Source organism: Panthera leo, chromosome B1 (assembly GCF_018350215.1).
Source record: "Panthera leo isolate Ple1 chromosome B1, P.leo_Ple1_pat1.1, whole genome shotgun sequence".
Taxonomy (NCBI): domain Eukaryota; kingdom Metazoa; phylum Chordata; class Mammalia; order Carnivora; family Felidae; genus Panthera; species Panthera leo.
This window is the reverse complement of record NC_056682.1, coordinates 160,670,150-160,688,895: the sequence shown is the minus strand read 5'-3', so window position 1 is coordinate 160,688,895 and position 18,746 is coordinate 160,670,150. Positions and strand designations below refer to the sequence as shown.

The following is an 18,746-nucleotide window of genomic DNA, read 5'->3' as shown; positions in this document are numbered from 1 at the left end:
TATTTTCTTTGAAAAAGACTTACATATCTTTTATGAAATTTAGTCCTAAACATGAAATATGTTATGCCATTGAAAATTGTACCTTAAAAACATTTCTGTGTCTGCTGGGAAATAAAATGATCAGTATTTATAAATCGATTTTTGTATCCAGCAACCTTACCAAACTTTCCTATTAGTTCTAATATCTTATCTGTAGACTCTATTGGAGTTTCTGATTATCTTCAAATAATGATAGTGTGTTTCTTACTTTTCAGTCCTTAGAACTTTCCTTTCTTTTTCTTATTTACAGAGCAGGCTAGGGTCTTTAGTAAAGCACTGACTCCAAAGGTTTCACTGAATTGATTGAATTTAGGTTTCATACTTTGAAGGTACAGCCAACAGGATTTGCTGACAGATTGTATTTAGGCTGTGAGAAAAAGAGAGGACTCAAGGTTTAGTTCAAGGTTTTTTTGCTTGAACTACTAGAAGAATGGCATTGCCATTTACTACAGGCAATGCCAGAGATTTGTTGGTCATATAGTGCTGGTAATTAAACGAAGAGAGATGAAAACTGACTTATACTTATTGGTGATGATCTCTCTAACAGACTTTAGCCTGGTTTTCCACTTCTGAAATAATTCACTCCAGGAAGGATTTAAACATATACAAATGCTCTCAGTAGGGTTTGACTTATAACTTCCTGTTCAGCCACTGCCCTCTACAGGGGGTTTGTCTGAATATGAGCTGTGCACTCTGATCAAAATCTGAACCAAAAAAAGAGAGATAACTTTTTTCTCTAGCCTCAATCTTTCCTATTTCATTACACACACACACACACACATACACACACACACTGATCTTGTTTTGCAATCTTTCCCCAGGTCAAATAACTACAAGAAAACCTCCCTCACCCAGGCAATTTGGTCACTGCAAGTAGCTTGTCTGGGAAAATGTCTTAGAAAGGCCAGCTGCATTTGTGTGGGGTTAACCCAAGAACAACGAAGAAAAATGAAGGGATGACTCCTACAGAAGGGATCCTGAGTCATACAAAAAGGCCTCATTGTGCCAGCTAGAAGGCCAATTTGACCATCCTTTATCACATGGTTCTCAACACACTGGAAAAGCTTATGAGTTCTCACACAAAGAAAGAAAACTCTAACAATCCTTTGGACTGCTGAAGTCACATTAACCTAACCACCAGGTTCCCTGATGTTTATTCAACACACATGTAGGGTATCTCATTGGGGGAAGAGTGATAAGCCAAACACCTCTCCCCTCACTCACCCTTCACCTGCTACCCAATCTCAAGAATGTAAGCTCCTGGGGCACCGGGGTGGCTCTGTCAGTTAAGTGACTGACTCTTGATTTCAGCTCAGATAATGATCTCAGGGTTTGTGATCAAGCCCTGGGTCCAGCTCTGTGCTGACAGCATGGAGCCTGCTTGGGATTCTCTCTCTCCCTCTCTCTGTCCCTCCCATGCTGGCATGCACACATACACACACACCCTCTCTCTTTCTCTAAATAAATACATACATACATACATACATACATACATACATACATACATACATACTTAAAGAAAAAAAAGAATGTAAACTCCAAAAAGGCAGTAGCATTGTCCAGTAAACCTCACTGTCCAAAATGGTGCTTGTCATATAATAGACATACAATATTTTTTTTTGGAAATTGACATTTTAAAGGCTTTTAAAAAATTGCCTTGAAGAGGGGCACCTGGGTGGCACAGTGGTTTAAGCATCCGACTCTTTTCTGTCTTCTTAATGTTTTTTTTATTTTTGAGAGAGACCGGGCGTGAGTGGGGGAGGGGCAAAAAGAGAGGGAGACACAGAATCTAAAGCAGGCTCCAGACTCTGAGCTGTCAGCACAGAGCCCGATGTGGAGCTCAAACTCACAGGCCTCAAGATCATGACCTGAGCCGAAGGCAAGCGTCCAACTCTTGATCTCCGCTCAGGTCATGATCTCATGGTTAGTGATCTGCGCTGATGGTGCGGAGTCGGCTTGGGATTCTGTCTCGCCTTCTCTCTGCCCCTTCCCCACTCAAAACAAATAAATAAACTTAATTTAAAAATTGCCTAAAAGAGTTAAACTTTGATTTATTGTAACTGAAAATCAATATTTAAATTTATTGAATTTATTGATTTAAATTGATCAAATCAAAATTTTAAATGTTTAATGCGTCAATTCATAGCACTGTCATTACATAGAGTTAAAAACCACCTCTAGGGAGTGGAACTCTAGGGAAAGGAATGCTGCTTTTTAAATACAATTTTTACCACTTTCACTTTTGGGTTATTTGCAATCGTCTTGACGATTTTCTACTTTACTGGTTTAAATTATACACATTCCCAACATCCTAATACAACTATTCGTTTTTGTGTATGACCTACCTTCTTCATCAATACATACACACATTTGTATTAGTATGGTTGTTTGCAATCACAGCTATGTATTTTACAGTCAGCTTTTTATCACTTAACCTAGTTTCAGTCATCAGAACCTGGCGTTCCGTGTTTCCACAGTCTGCATCATTAGCATGGCAATGTCTGCATGCTATTACAAATGTGTATTGTACAATAATTTAAATATTCTAAACTGGGCCACTCAGGGTTGTTTCCATTTTTCATTGAAAATAAGGCAGCAGTGCAGGCTTGCAATTCTTTGAATGATGTTGAATCATACTTTGGGCTTACTTAAGTCCAATTAGGGACTGAGGACTACTCAGGAGGGCCAGCGTGACCCCGCCCCAGGGGAGAGTCCTGGGAGCACGGCCCCGCCCCGCGCTGCGTCACCGACGTCCCGCCTAGCTGAGACTGGCACGCAGCGCGGGAGCGGCCGCTGGGGCGCGGGCGGGCAGTTCGGGCCCTGGGAGCCGGGAAGCCCGGTGCTCGGGCTATGGCTCCCTGGGCGGGGGTCGAGCTCTCGGCGCTGAACCCGCTGCGCGCTCTGTGGCTCGCGCTGACCGCCGCCTTCCTGCTGACCCTGGTGCTGCAGCTCGTGCCGGCCGGCCTGGTCCCCGGCTGCGCGCTCTTCCAGGACCTGATCCGCTATGGGAAAACCAAGCGTGAGGGGCCGTCGCGCTCGGCCGCCTGCCGGGTCTTTGATGTCCCCAAGAGGTAACCGCGCCCCGGCTGAGCCCGGCATACCGAGGCGCGGGGAGCCCGGAGCGCCCGGCTCGGGCAGCCGGCAGGGGGCAGCAGAGGCGGACGCGGGGTCGGCGCTGACCAGGCCAGAAAGGCCTTGACGCCGGGCGCAGCGCTGCCCTGGCTGGGCTGCCGGGCACTGCCGCCTCCGCGTTGTGGCCCAAGGTGGCGGAATGCCCCGAGGGCCGGTGGACAGCAAAGATGGTGAGCCGCGCGGCAATGTGAGCTTGGAGCCGCACGAGTCTTTCCCTGGGGGGAAATGGCAGCGCTTCCGATGTAGGCCTGGTCTTTGGCTGTGCCCCCAGGTGCACAGGCGGCAGGTTAAATCCTTTTGGCCCCAAATTCTCCTTTCTCCCCCTCGCCTGCACTCTAGGGGTTTATAATCTAACTTGAGGTCACCGGAACTCTCTTGTGGACTCGAAGGCAGGCCAGCCCCCTTCACGCCTGTTTCCCCCGTTTTTCTGTCTGACCCTCAAAGTCAGGACAAGGGGCCAGACGCTGGTCACCACAAGGGCGCCACCTCCTTTGGCTGCACCGACCCTCCTACCTGGCATCTTGGTGGGTGCCCCTGGGGAAGAATGTGGCCCAAGAGTGCACATTTTCGACAAGCCCGATCCCGAAGCTTTATTTGACTTTCAACCGATTTTATAACCAAGAAAGATGAAATCGTTAAGGTTTACATAGAATTCTTTCAGAAATTGTAAAGACTTGTTATAATTTGCATTTGTTGGGCGGGTGGGAGAGTGTTGTTTGGTTTTTTTACTCTGAATTCAGAACATAGCTGGGAAGAGTCAGCCAAACGCTTCGGAAAATAGCAGTGGCTTTTCTGTCTTTAAGGTGCATTTAAGGTGTCTTTAAGTTGATATTTAGGAAGTTATGTGGAGGAACGTGATAAGGTTTCTAACGTATTAAAACCCCTGGTTTTAATCATTTGAACCTCTCATTGGCAGTGTCCCAGGTCCACAGACAACAATAGGACTAAGTGTAACTTGGTTTCTGAAACATGGATAATCCCCTACTTTTGTCTTTTGGAGAAGGATTCATCAGGTGTTAACACTGAGAAGGAAAAACCAGTTCATTTAGAGGACGAGTAAAGGGAATGAGGTTCTGGGAAGAGATAGGAGTATTTAGGACACATTAGTCAAACTTCGTATTTATTAGGGGCTCTTTTTAAGTCAAAATTACCTTTTTTTTTTTTTTTTTTTGAGAAAGAGAGCAGGAGGTGGAAATAGGGGCAAAGATCTCACCAGCATGAGATCATGACCTGAGCCGAAACCAGGAGTCCCACACTCAACGAACTGAGCCACCCAAGGCACCCCCCCCCCCCCGTCATCCTATTTTTAATCAAGTTTGATTGCAGTACATTCTTTTCTACTTACTAGCAATGGCATTCCCAGGCTGTCATTTTTTTAATGTTATAAAGTGAAGAAAAACGTTATTTCTTACTGTGAATTCTAACAATTTGTGCTGTGAATTTTGAAAAAGGCATTAGTGTCCCTAGATGTAAAGGACACCACATTTCAAATCATTCCTTGCACTCACCTGTTTCTCTGGCTCCTATACCCTAGCTGTTAGTGCTCAAGCATGTCCTCATATGACAGCTAAGAAACAAACTTGGTACCTTTCCTTTGTTCATTACTACTCTTTGGGTTTGTAATCTCTCCCTTAATTTACACCTTTTTCTTCTTCCAGAATTCTAGAGTAGAACCTCCATGATGTTTTGTTCTCTAAAGTTAGACCAGCATTTCTTTAGTATTGAAGTCCAGGCCAGTAAGGAAAGACAAATAAGTCTAGATACTTTATTTAAATATATTTCCTTATGCAAAGTTTAAATATTCTTAAAAGTGAAAATAAACCTGTAATTTTTACACCAAGGAAGAGACAGCTATAAATCACATTTCTGCATCTAAAATAGTGCTTAGGAAGGGTGCCTGGGTGGCTCAGTCGGTTAAGCACCCGACTTCAGCTCAAGTCATGTTCAAGCCCCGCATCAGGCTCTGTGATGACAGCTCAGAGGCTGGAGCCTGCTTCACATTCTGTGTCTCCGTCTCTATCTGTCCCTCCCCTGCTGACTCTCTCTGTCTCTCAAAAATAAATATATGTTAAAGAATTTTTTTTTTTTAAATAGTGCTTAGGTAATTTTGTTCGGGGTTATTTTTTCCAAAGGAGGCCAGAATAAAACCTTAAATCAGTTCATGGCATGTTTGATTCCATTACTGCTGTTGGATAGGGTTTTTTTTCCCTAAAGTGATGGTGCTTTTCTCGTTTTCCTTTTGGTTCATAGATGATTGATTTCCCAGAAAGCCTGAATAAATAGGTGACTCCAACATGAATCACAGTGCTCTTGACTTGTATAGTGTATATGGAAGTACTTCTTCTAAAATTTCAAAATGGTATCAAAGCGTTGCAGTTGAATTGAGTTCTGGAGGCAGAGAGAATCATCCAGACTTTCCCCCTGGGGTTCAGCAATCCTGGCCAGAGGTCCAGGAGACCTGTGGGCAGAAATTCAGGGCAGACTTGGATTAGAAAAAATTACATCTTTATTTCAGTAACCTCTAGCTGAAATTTAGCATTTCCTTAAAGATGAATGTAGTCAACAAGCCACAGTAGAATTAGTAGTACTTGCAATATTGTGACAGGTTTTTATATATATATATATATATATATATATATATATATACACACAATTTTTGAGATCTCAAAATATTATTTTCATCACTATAAGAATGAATCACTAGATATTGTTATTTTATACATTAATTACGAAAAGTACATATGTTACTATTATCTAAAATTTTTTTTTTAGTAGTTGTGTTACCTATATTTCAATATAATTGGTTTCCTTGGTAATCCCTATGTATTTTGTGATTGAAGCAACATTTTGAGAAGTAGCCAGTAGCCTTTGCCAGACTGCCAAAGGAGTCCATGGAAGAAAAATGTTAAGAACCCCTCCTCTAGACTGTAAACTTGCCATAAGTTTACATTTGTCTTTTTTGTTACCATATCCCTGGTACAATGCCTGACAAGTAATGTCCTTGATGACTATGTTTTGAATGAATTTTAAGAAAAAGAGGGTTTAGGTTTAATTGGTTCATTGATTAACTTAACTGCTCACTCCAAGAATAATTTTGGATAAGATACCTTCTCTTTCATTCATTTATTTAACTGGTGTTCATAGAGTACTTATGTGTCAGGAGCTTTTTAGTTCTTGTAAGATAGATACGTACAGTAGGTATGTAAACAAATCTTACAAAACAAGCGAGATAATTTCGGATGGTAATAAGTGCTTCAGAGGAAATCCAGCAGGATTATTTGATCATGAGCAAAATTGGGTGGCCATGGCAGTGACAACACTGGAGAGGATGGTCAGGGAGCGTTGGAGCAGGAGACGAGTTCATTGCAGGAGGCAGGGCTGGCTCACCAGGGCCAGGGAGGAAATTAGATTTTATTCTGAGTGTATGGAAAGCCATTGATGGCTTTAGGATGGAGAAGCAGGCGTGGCATTGTGTATGGATTAGATGTTAGCATAACAGCACCCCCTTGTCATATAGGTGGTGATATTAAAGCACTTATCCCAGGGCCAGTCACCTTGTCAGATTGACAGATTACCTTGTCAATGTTTGCTAAGCATTAGTTCACTTCCTTAGTTAACCCTATAACTCCCCTAATTGGGCTTTGGGTCAGTTCCAGCAATCAGTAAATATGTATTATTAGATCCTGCCCCCCTCCCCCCTCCAAACCATCCAGTGGCTTCTAACTCACTCACAAGAAGAGCCCAAGGCCATATATAGTTTGTTCCTACCACCTCATTGTGTCCTGTGGTTAGCCCCCCCCCCGCCCCGTGTAGTCCCAGTCCAGTTTTGTGGGCCTCTCTTTTCCACCTCAGGGCCTTTGCAGTGCCTGTTATCTATACCTAGAAAACTTTTTCCCCACACAGTCATACTGTTTATGTCCTCACTTCCTAGAATTCTACTCAAATGTTACCTTCTCAATGAGGTGTGCCCTATCTACCCTGTTTAAAAGTATTTCTACCATCCCAGATAGTCCTTCTTTTCTTTCTGGCTTTAGTTTTCTCAGTAACAGTTATCACCTGCTGGCATGCTATAAAATTTATTTTTGTGTGTGAGTGTAAGTGCCATGAGGACTGGAATTATCTATTGTGTTCATTGCTGTAATCCCAGAACCTAGAGCAGTCCCTGGCTTATAATAAGCACTGAAATAGTTGTTAAAGGGGTGCTTCCTTGGTGCCGAGTCCATAAGGATCACCTTATCCCTGTTCCCGAGGGTTTGGAAAACAGTGCTACAATTAAGCAAATTGCCAAGGGAGGAAAAAGAGGGAGAATGTCTAAAAACAAAGAGTAGAGTTTTTAGATCTATCGTTTGAGGCTAAAGCTGCGTCTTTATAAAAATCGAGATTTATCGAGTAGAAGATGTTTCTCATAGAGGGTAATCAGGCAAGCAAAACAGGAGATAGCAGGTACAAAATGCAGCAATAAGAACGGCAGTCTGCCTGTGAATCAGAAACATCACAGCACAAGCAGGACGTAGCAAGATATGGCTTAGCAGCTCATAAACCAATTATAAACGCATTTGAGTGATTGGTTGACTGCAGGCTTGGTATAAATTGGTACATGTGATATAGGGACCTAAAAGCAAGTTCAGGCAGGTCTAGGTTGCACGAATTAGAAGTGCAGTAGTGTGATTTTAACTCCAGTCATCAGAGCTTCTGGAGCTAAATGCTGCCCCTTACTGTGTGACCTTGAATAAGTAACCTAACATCTTAGCTTGCATTTACTCATCCGCCACATGAAGATAACCATATAAACTTTACAGGATTGTTTCCACCTGCTTACCAAAGGGATTTTTTTTTAACTTTAAAAAGAGTAAAAAGAATAAGCGATGCCCTGCGTGTGTATGTGTGTGTGTGTGTGGGTGTGTGTTAAAATAGACATGACAAAACACGTAACATTTTAGCCCTTTTCAGGTGTACAGTTCAGTGATTTTAAATACATGCTCATTGTTGTGCAGCTATCACCACTATTAGTCTCCAGAACTTTTCCATCAGCCAGAGAAATTTTTAAAACATAAGTTATTTAGGTCACTCTGCTCAAATGGCTTCCCATCACCGTGAATAAAAGCCCATGTCCTTATGAGACCCTATAGCATATGCTTCTCCCACCTCACCACCGATCCTTCTCCACACAGGTGTCCTTTATTGTTCCTCAGGGCCTTTGTGTTTGTCATTTCTCTGCCTAGAAAATTCTTTGCCCTGGAAGTTCACCGGGGTTGTTCATTCTAGCCAGATGTCACTTCCAGAGAGGCCATCCTTGACCACCTGTGCAGAATGGCCTCCCCTCTGCACCCTCTCTGTCTCCTACCCCAAGATTATGCTAGATATCTATAGGTTCATTTGTTGATCATATGCTGAAAGATAATCAAGGCAGGGACCCAGTCTGTTTGCTTCCTGCTGAGTTCCTGGGTCCTAGAACATTCATTGCCTGGCAGCGTTCTAAGTTCTCAATAAATGTCTGTGGAAAAATGAAGTAGGTAGAGTGGCTGGCCCAGAAGATGCTTTTCAGAAGCTAGCCATTCCGAGGAAGGCTGCAAAGCAGGGCTCTGCTGACATTCTGCTCCGCTCTTGTAGCTCAGACCATACCTGCACTCAGTTCTAGGAAGCATGTCTTAGAGACCCTGGAAGGCAACCAAAAGCCAGTGGCTGGGTGGGGGGTGGGGTATTGGAAGTGACACTGATGAACTTTTGATGAAACTAGGCTTTTGAGCCCAGAGAAGATCAGAACTGGGATAGAAGATCAGAACAGGATAGCTCAGCAAGGGCAGATTTGGTGATAGAATTTGTAACAGTAGTTGGGAGAATTAAGTGGGTTGCTATGGAGTGATCAGATTAGATCGGTGTCAGGCTGGGTTGTGGGCATAGTCTGGGGGGCTATGTTCTGGATCATCTGGAAGAAGAGTTGCTGAATTCCATCTAATCCTCTGACTCCAGGTTTGTTTACCTTGTCACAGGCTAATGAGACCAGAAGGAGGGGGCTCAGTATGTAAGTGATGCATTAAAGACCAGGGAAGACACCTTTCAGAGTCAGAAATATTTTGAATTCATTTAAATAGAGAAAAATAGAAGTATAGGTCAAGGGACCTCAAAAGAAGGTTAGACCTTTGTGCCCTTAGACGGTTTCAGTAAACCAACACCATCTTTCACATTGAAGTAACATTGCTAATTTCAATTTTTATTGGTCCTGGTTTTATTTGTATTTTGTTTGTGAAGTTGCAATTGATTGCAAAACAGGCACTGTGCTTTAGGAGAGCTGTAACCATCAGGAGTCTATACCTAGTTTTATGAGTTAATATCTGTCATGTTAGTATAAAAGTTAGGTCAACACAATTTAGGAAATTTAGGAAAACACTGAATCAGAGGACCTTTAAGATTTCTGGCCAGCCCTGAGAGCTTGTGGTTTTGCAAATCTTGTGTAAGAGTTGTATGGCTATTGCAGCAACATTGCTCGGGATTTAGAAACCTTTCACGTTTGGCTTCTGTTGGCACAATCTAGGTTCTCTTTGCCGGGGTCTGGTACCCCCTGTGTTGGAACTTGAGCCATCCCCTAACCCAGAGATAAGAGAGATTGCTAATTGACCATCTGTCTAAGTTTAACGAGGTCAATCATGTTCTTACCTCAGGAAGCCTCTTTGTTCTACGAGTTAACCGGTCCCATCATTTGAAAGGAGATTTTTAAAAAATCTGAATGCCTGCTGGATTCAGGTTCTATTAAAACAACAAAACTATACCTTGGGAATGGGGGAAAGAGGTTAGGGAACCTAAAAATAGTATTCCTGCATAATGCTTTAAAGTGGACCTACTCTGATTATTGCCTAACTGGTTTAACCTTGCAGGTATTTTTCTCACTTCTATATCATCTCAGTGCTGTGGAATGGCTTCCTGCTTTGGCACCTTACTCAGTCTCTGTTCCTGGGAGTGCCTTTTCCATACTGGCTGCATGGTTTGCTCAGAATTCTCGGGGCTGCCCAGTTCCAAGGTATGACTCCCCTGGCTAGTTACAACCATTTCGTCCTGTCCCCGCCTTTCCTGCCTGTAGGGAACTGTTCTCAGTGTTTCACAGCCACCCTCAGGCTTCTCTGTGGGCCTGGGAAGTGGAGGGTGAGGGCAAAAAACAAGTGTGAGTGGTTTATAGGCAGGTGGCCAAGGGGGTGTCCCCCCATCCTTCACTGAGATCATGGCAGCCCCAGAGTTAGCTCTTCGTCCCTGACTTCCCAGCAAGGGCTGTGCTGTGTGCAGGACAGACCGTTCTCCCTCTGATATTTTTAGTACTACTGATTAATATATACAAAAGTCTTTACAATTCAGTGGAAAAGTTCTTAGGATCCCTCGGGTTTGCCTCAAAACATTTATCATTTGTTTCGCTGAACCAAAATCATGTCTCAGAACCCCAGAAATATGACAGGAAATTACTTTTTGATCACCAGTTAAAAAAATGTTTGTTATACTGTAAGCTTTACTTATACAATAACATTGACTGTAAATAGTTGTTGACCAGATGATTACAAAAGAGCCCTTAAATTCACCTCACTTTACTTCTGGTAAAGGATACCTAGACCGATTTCAAAAATTGGAGGATTTTTAAAGGAATTGAAGGTGAAAACCATATGGTGGTTTCAGTTAATGTCAGGCGGAGGCTGAGGGACAGAATTAGAAACAAATCGTTCTCTCGTTCCCTCTGTCCTTTGTTCCAGCAGCCAAACCACTGGCTTGGTAGGAACAATCCTTTTCTGTATAACCAGAGGAACTCGTTGCAAAAGATGGCAACTGAAAGGGAAGACCTATGCAGATCCCCTTTGGGAGCAGAGGATACCTCAGCAAATCCCACATTAGCCATTAAAACTTCATCTCTTCCTTTGTGTGTGCGTGTGTGCACGTATGACATTCATTTTAAAAAGTCTAGGTGTTATGCCACTTGAAAACCAGTATTTCTTCCCAGTTCTTTTGACAGAGGGGTGAGAGGCAGGTAGGAAGATAGATCTTAAGGGTCAGAGTCTGCTAAAAGTATAATTTTCTTTTTTTTTTTTTTTTAATCTGGAAAGAAATGCATAATTCCCCCATCTCTGTTCCTGTCCCCTTTTCTGCCTCTCCAGGTGCCTTGGTCTCTTGTCTCCCCTTACTCAGGGATCCCACCAGCTGGGATTGTTAGAAGTCATGTGGGCACTCTTCCGGACTGTCTTCATCTGGCTGGTCGTGCCAGGGACCGGAGATCCACAGTCCTCAGGTTCTGAGTGCACGGACTCCTTCACAGTGACATACATGTAACCTAGAAGGCTTTCACATGACGGAGAGTCAAGAGACCTGAGTTTGTCACTAGCCAAATTCCTTAGCTTCGCTTGGCCCACTTCCTCATGACTTAAAAAAAAAAAAAAAAAAGTATTAGACCAGATGATTTTTAGGGCCCTCTCCTGGCTCTAATCTTACTTAATACTGTGTCGAACAGTAGGAAAAAATCCAACTTTGGATTAGTCCTGGAAAGAAAGATGCTAACGTGTTGCATTCTGAATTCTAGGGAGTGAGCTGGCGCTGTCTGCATTCTTAGTGTTAGTATTTCTGTGGCTCCACAGCCTGAGAAGGCTCTTCGAGTGCTTCTATGTCAGTGTCTTCTCCAATGCTGTGATTCACGTTGTGCAGTACTGTTTTGGACTCGTCTACTACGTCCTCATCGGCCTAACTGTGCTGAGCCAAGTGCCAATGGACGGCAGAAATGGTGAGTGGTTCCTGGGGTCTGTTAGCTGAGTCACTGGGCATATGAGGTACTCTTGAGGCAAAGCGCCCCACCAAGCTTTAGGGCAGTTTGAAAGTAGACCTGCTCAACTCACTTTGCATATGAAGAGTTTGGACTCTACTAGTAGCTTGAAAAAGTCAGCATGCCCAAGGGTATATACATTAACTGTTACAAAACTGCTGAAACCTGAAAGACACTTACCTAAGCACTAATGCCTGTAAAGATATTAAAGTGCCAAGTGTTCAGGAGGTGCAAGGGTGAAGAATTGGGACATGGGCCTCCCTTGGTGGGAATGAAGTCACTGAACTCATGTGGAGTTAGTCTGGAAGGAAAGAGAGAGTGTGGTCAGGAGTCGGACAGGAAGCAGGGGAACACCCAAGAACAAGAGAAAGGGTCAGCAGAGAATGTTGTCTCACCAAAGCCTCAGTCCCTCTGGTGTGCACGTGTGGAAGGGGAAGGGTGGTACAGGATTAAATCTCAGAAAACCAGAGGAGGAAGGGGTGGCCTGGGCTCCTGGAGAATAGTTGTGATTTGAAGAGGGAGTAGAAAGCCATTTTAAGCTTAGGTCATTTAGGTCTTAGGATGATTCCAGTTATAACAGAGCTTTTCTTCAAGTGAGGCAGCTTGAGGGGAGAGGACAGAAGGGTACTGTGGTAAATCAGAATTGTGTCTGAACACTTCTGAGCTCCCACTAGCCAGGAAGAGAGAAGCAAAATCATGGTCTTTGTTTATGAGGAGGAAGTAAAGTATATTTTGGTGGGGGAAGGGAGGCTGAAGATAAAACATTTATGACTATCATTTTTGTAAAAACAGTGCATACTTACTACATAGAACTCAAGTCATTTGGGGTAAATGAAGTTAGTTTTTAGTGCTGAGGCTAACTTTACCCTGGACCCTTGGTATCCATCTGCCTGGACACTGTAAGGCAGACTATTCATGACTGTTCTGAGTTCACTTCTCCATGTTCCGTAAAGCTGCCCTTTCCATCCTTGTAAATAGAGACCAAAGTCTGATATTTAGAATACTCAGTAAGCTTTCTCCTCAGGTTTGATTTCAGTATCAGAGTAGCCCCTTGAAAATCCTCTCTGTGCTGCTGTGGTATAACCCAAGGCTTTTATGGCTTGAGGAATGATTGTAGAGTACAATTTATTAACAATCTTTCTTAATTCATGAATTCTTTATTGGCTCCAGCCGCTCAGCTAGCATCTCTCCATCTGATTCCACTGAATTTAATCAAATCAGCATTTCCCCCCTGAGCTTTCTGCGTTGGCTTTCTTTCATGTGCAGGCCATATCAAGGTGTGAACTATTATCTGTGGTGAACATTACTGGGATTTCCACCCAAAGGAGCTTTCTGAAGCATGTGACTAACCCACTAGCTTTCAGTCTGTTAGCCTCCATTGGCATTACACATCTCTTCTGGAGTTTCATCTGCTGGCTGGGCCACTGTTTTTGCCCTCCCTCCTGTACGGTAGAAAAGAAAGAAAAGGCTGCTGAGACACCCACAAAAATCACTTTCCAGACACTCATTTCTGAAGCTGTCTTCTTTTTCACCTACTTATCTTTCAAGAGGTCATATACAGGCTTTTGGGACAATGTGGCGAGAACTGGTTTCAGGAATTCATTGAGAGGGAACACACTGGGGCATTTGCCAGCTGCAAGGTCTGATGGGAATAAGCATGAGCTTAGGACTCAGTGGGGCTTGAATCTGAATTCTGGCTTGTTTAACCACTCTGAGCCTCAGAACCTTCATCTGTAATTAGGGACACATCCTGATTTCAGAGGATTTTTGTGAAAGGGAAAGGAAAGAATGTCTGTAAGCTGCCCACACCTTCGTACCTCCTTGTCTTCAAAGTCTGGAGGGTCGGGCGCTGGCTGGCTCAGTCAGTTGGAGCATGCAACTCTTGATCTCGGGGTTGTGAGTTTGAGCCCCACATTGAGATTACTTAAAAATGAAATCTTAAAAAAAAAAATGTTTAAACTCTAGAGGGTCTTCCTCCAACCACTCTCCATTATATGTTGTATTTTATTTTCTCCAGAGTGCCATCTCTGCCTGAACCTGTCTTGATTATAGGTTTGTCTACTTGTTTCTGTTTGCCTCTTGCCACTAGAATGTGGATTCATGAGGACTGGGATTTTACCTTACTTATTCACTGCCTTGTGCCTTGTGCGAGATGCCAGGCTCAGTAGACAGTCAGTAATTAATGAATAAACAAAGAGTTAAATACTACACAGATTGGAGCCTCAGCCTTCCACCTGACTCCCCTTCCCCACATTATAATTCCAACGTACTCTTAGAAATCTTTTTTCCTCATAGGTACTTTCTCGGATTCAGAGCAGGTCTTCTGGCAGTGATGTGAACTCTCAAACACTTGCCTCAGTTTTTAATCCTAGAGTGACTTGCTCTTACAGCTGAATTTAAAACTATTTTTCACAGTTTATTTTTAACTTCTGAAAAGATAACCTTTTAGTTAAATGGCTAAATCTAGTAAACGTTAAGAGTCTATAGTAAACTGTTTATATGGGACAAGTTTTTAAAAGAAATTAACACAGGTAGATATTGGTGGACTCTCATTAGCCCAGCTGTCATCAGCTGAGCCCGGCCTTCACGTACCCATATGGAATAGTACGATCCTTGGTTCTCTTACCTGAGTCAGCTCTGTAGGGGCTCTCTCCTGGCTCCAGACCCTCAGGCTCTTTCCCGCAGTCAATGGACAGCTTTGTTTCTTCAGTCAGGTTCCTAACTAGCTTGCCTGCTTCCTGCTGATCACAAGGAAGTCCTTAATTTGCTTTTCTGATGCCAGCCCCCAGAAGACCTGAATTCTTCCTGTCTTCTTGGTAGCTGAAGAAGAAAGAGGAAGATGATACTTTTGAGTGTTTCTGCTTCTGAACTAAATCCCTCTAACGTGGTTCTCTCTAATCAGAGATTAGAGGGATACTGTTTGATTTTTCATCTTGCAGTTTACATTTCTCCTCTTTTGAGAAGCCCCATGCTGAGCCTTTACTTCCAGTGATTTTCTTCATTGGCTGGAGCCAGTCAAGTCTGTGTTCTGCATTCAGGGTCTCCCCTGAATAGCTTAGGGCTGCAGCCCAGGGTGGGATTCCTTTAGAAAGTGTTCTCACGGTAGACTATAAGAAATAAGACATAAAACCAGGCTTAGAAATATAAATGCACAGTGGCCTTACCACACAAGAGTATGAGACACCAAGAGTTTGGGCACCTGGGTGGCTCAGTTGGTTGGGTGTCCAGCTCTTGACTTCGGCTCAGATCATGATCTCACAGTTTGTGAGTTCAAGTCCCACCTTGGGCTCTGCACTGGCAGCATAGAGCCTGCTTGGGATTCTCCCTGTCTCTCTGTGCCTCCCAAGCTCACACACTCTCTGTCTCTCTCAAAATAAATAAACTTAAAAAAAAAAAAAAAAAAGAGGAGGAGGCAGAGCTGACCTCTGTGCTTGAAGCGTTTGAAAAGGGAACAGGAGAATGTGTCAATGTGGAGTTCTCTGTCAGGGACCACTGAAGCTGCCCCGGGCTGGAAAGCATACCCTTTTCTTCTCCCCTCTGTCCTTGGTAAATTACATGACGATAATTTTCTAGTCATGAGGAACAGAGCAATCGGATAATTGTGTTCTAACTGTATGATCGTTTCATTCCCTGAGCCTCTGAAATTTTGCATTTTGGCCAATAAGGTAACTCTTTTTTCTGTAGTCTATGTGATAGGGAAAAATCTCTTGATGCAAGCCCGGTGGTTCCATATCCTCGGAATGATGATGTTTATCTGGTCATCTGTCCATCAGTACAAGTGCCATGTCATTCTCGGCAATCTCAGGAAAAATAAAGCAGGTGAGATGTCTTTTAGAGGCACTGCATGTGGATTTTAACCCTCAGAAGTTAGTTGTCTGTGTTCCTTTATTTTTTTCCTTCCTGCCCTAGTTAATGACTTATCTATCAAATATTCATTTTTTAATGTTTTTTTATTTTAAGAGAGAAAGAGAGAGTGCCAGCATGAGGTGCAGAGAGAGAGGGAGTCACCGAATGTGAAGCAGGCTCCGGGCTCTGAGCTGTCAGCACAGAGCCCGACGCGGGGCTCGAACTCACAAACTCCTAGATCATGACCTGAGCCAAAGTCAGACGCTTAACTGACTAAGCCACCTAGGCGGCCCTATCAAATATTTATTTTTGACAAGACACCTCGTCAAAATCTTAATCTTCCCATTTGTAAAATGAGACCGTTATGCCAGAAGATCTCCCCGGTCCCATCTAGCCCTGATATTCTGTGATTCTATTCTGTGCCCACATTTTGGGGCCTGCGCTGACGATATGTGCCTAACCAGCATGTGAGTGCTAGTATTACTTTGCTGAGTTAGTATCATTCCGTCAAAGCAAAAAAACTTGACTTTTAGTTAGCTTGTGTTGACTTACCACAGGTACAGTTTATAATAGGCTTTTGAAGTACTAAAAATGGAATAATCCTATTCATCATTTACCAAGTGCTTATTCTGTGCCGGGCCCTGTTCTTAGTGCTTTACATATAGCTTTACGGTGCTCTCTTGAAGTGGTTCGAGTCTTATCCTCACTTTACAAATGAGGAAACTAAAGATGTTAAGCAACTTTTCTAAAGTTACACAACATGTAAGTGGGGGAGTCAGGATTTGAACTCCTGCAGTCTGACTGCAGTCTGAGCTCTTAATTACTAGCTTGGAAGTCTGGTGGAGAAACAGACTTTGTTTGCTTTGTGCTTATTTTCAGTTGGGGGTGCAACCTAAGCGTGCAACTTTTTAATACGTAGTAGGTTGACAATGGGAGTGTGACGGGAAGTGGGTTTGCACACAGGTCTGTGATCCTCTTTGTTATTTCATTTCATTTCATTTTTTTAATGTTTATTTATTTTTGAGAGAGAGAGAGCACGAGCAGGGGAGGGGCAGAGAGAGAGCACGAGCAGGGGAGGGGCAGAGAGAGAGGGGGACAGAGAATCTGAAGCAGGCTCTGCTCTGACAGCAGCAAGCCCAATGCAGGGCTCAAACCCACAAACTGCGAGATCATGACCTGAGCCGAAGTGGGTTGCTGAACCGACTGAGCCACCCAGGTGCCCAGTGATCCTCTTTTTAAAATAAGAGTCTTTGTAAATTGCCTGGGGACTGAAGTGGTAAGCTTTCTTTCCACAACTTCATATGTTCAGGAAGTCTTCTGTTTCTGTTTCAGGAGTGGTCATTCACTGTAACCACCGAATCCCTTTCGGAGACTGGTTTGAATACGTTTCTTCCCCTAACTACTTAGCAGAGCTGATGATCTACATTTCCATGGCTGTCACCTTTGGATTCCACAACTTAACTTGGTGGCTAGTGGTGACATATGTTTTCTTCAGCCAGGCCCTGTCTGCTTTGCTCAGTCACAAATTCTACAAAAGCAAATTTGTCTCCTATCCAAAGCATAGGAAAGCTTTCCTACCATTTCTGTTTTAACATAACCCCAGTCACGAAGAAGGCAAACCAGATGACAGGTTCAGTTCCTGAGGACAACAATGTCTAGGGACCAAAGTACAATTTCTGCAGAACTGTTTGAAACTCTGTTTCCTTTATACACCGAAAAGTCTTCACTGAATGAGCAAAGCGATACCCCTCAAGAAAGTGAATCTTCAAAGAAGAAATGACTTCTGGCAAACTGGGGAGTGCTGTGTCTGCCTTCCGAGATGCTTTATAAAACCAACCAGCTGCTGAGAAGTAGATGAGCTTCTCCAAGTGCTTCAAAAGCAAAGTAACCAAGAATGTACAAACAGCTTCACACATGCACATACATCCACAAAGGAAGAGAGAAGACCATCTGTGGCTTTGGTTTTGTTAGGGACAAATGAACTGAACTACATAATAAGCAATATAATAAGTGCTCAGTGACTGTTGCATTTCAATAAAAGCAGAAAAGCTTTTGAAAATAACAATATATAATTTCACACCAACAGATTCAGGGAAAAATGACTTTGTTGGAAATAGTTTATACTTTGACATGTGGCCACAAATATTTCCAGTTATGTAACCAGCAACAGTGGTTTCCACTCCTCTCCCCCTCAAATCATAGCCTAACAGAAAATTTGAAACTTCTTTTATTTAATACTTTTTTGACATCCCCTTCAAGGAAGTACCTTAAAAGTGAAAGCATCTGAAAATAAAATATTTTTATATTTATGTGTAAAGAGCCTCCATTAATGGACTGACCTTCGCTGCAGATTGTGTAGTGCTATAGCCATGTTCATATGTAGGTATCCAAACTGGATTCATTGTTTGCCGAGTAACTGTTTAACTATTTTAATGAAATGAATCTGAAGTTTTTAGGATTAAAGTTTATGCTAGTTTATGTTTTAAAAAATACTCATGATTAAACCAAAGGGAAATAAATGCGCGGTTTAAAAGAAAAACAATTGAAAAATAATACTAATGCTACAGCCTGAGCAACACAGCAAAAACTGCACATTTGTGCAACATAAGATTTACTGGCTTAGTGACCAAAGTATTGACTTGATTGCTTTCGTGCAGGTGTCCTAGTCTACTAGCTACTAAAGTTTGGCACTAATGTGTACCTTGCTGTGGGGGAAAGAACCTCATTAACCAGACATGAAATCAAATGCACAGTTTAAGAATGTCCTCCCCACCCTCATCCCTAGAATAGTAAACCAAAGCTGTTAAACCGAGATCTTTCTAATCTGAACTTTCAATACATGCATATGAAAGCACATCCTAAAGTTTTTAAAATAATTTCTGCTGTGGCATTTTCTCTCTCATCAATCAAATGCCACTTCAGTCAGCTAATCAGTCTACTCAAA

The 18,746-nt window shown here is 42.8% G+C and overlaps 1 protein-coding gene across 2 annotated transcripts; it reads left to right on the top strand.

Annotated features, from left to right (window-relative positions):
- Positions 1-2,807: 2,807 nt before the first annotated feature.
- Positions 2,808-18,111, top strand: SRD5A3 (steroid 5 alpha-reductase 3). 2 transcript variants are annotated; one of them, XM_042936358.1, is made up of 5 exons: positions 2,808-3,110; positions 10,044-10,186; positions 11,720-11,917; positions 15,641-15,775; positions 17,135-18,111. In XM_042936358.1, exons 1-5 carry the CDS (start codon positions 2,890-2,892, stop codon positions 17,392-17,394), a joined length of 957 nt encoding a protein of 318 aa, XP_042792292.1. In that variant the 5' UTR covers positions 2,808-2,889; the 3' UTR covers positions 17,395-18,111. The 2 variants fall into 2 exon arrangements, with proteins under 2 accessions (XP_042792292.1, XP_042792293.1); XM_042936359.1 differs by lacking the exon at positions 15,641-15,775.
- The last annotated feature ends 635 nt before the right edge of the window (positions 18,112-18,746 follow it).

Coding starts and splice junctions, on each gene's coding strand:
- SRD5A3 (XM_042936358.1), top strand. CDS start 2,890: ATGGCTCCCTGGGCGGGGGTCGAGCTCTCGGCGCTGAACCCGCTGCGC. Junction 3,111..10,043: donor GTCTTTGATGTCCCCAAGAG/GTAACCGCGCCC, acceptor TTAACCTTGCAG/GTATTTTTCTCACTTCTATA. Junction 11,918..15,640: donor GCCAATGGACGGCAGAAATG/GTGAGTGGTTCC, acceptor TTTTTTCTGTAG/TCTATGTGATAGGGAAAAAT.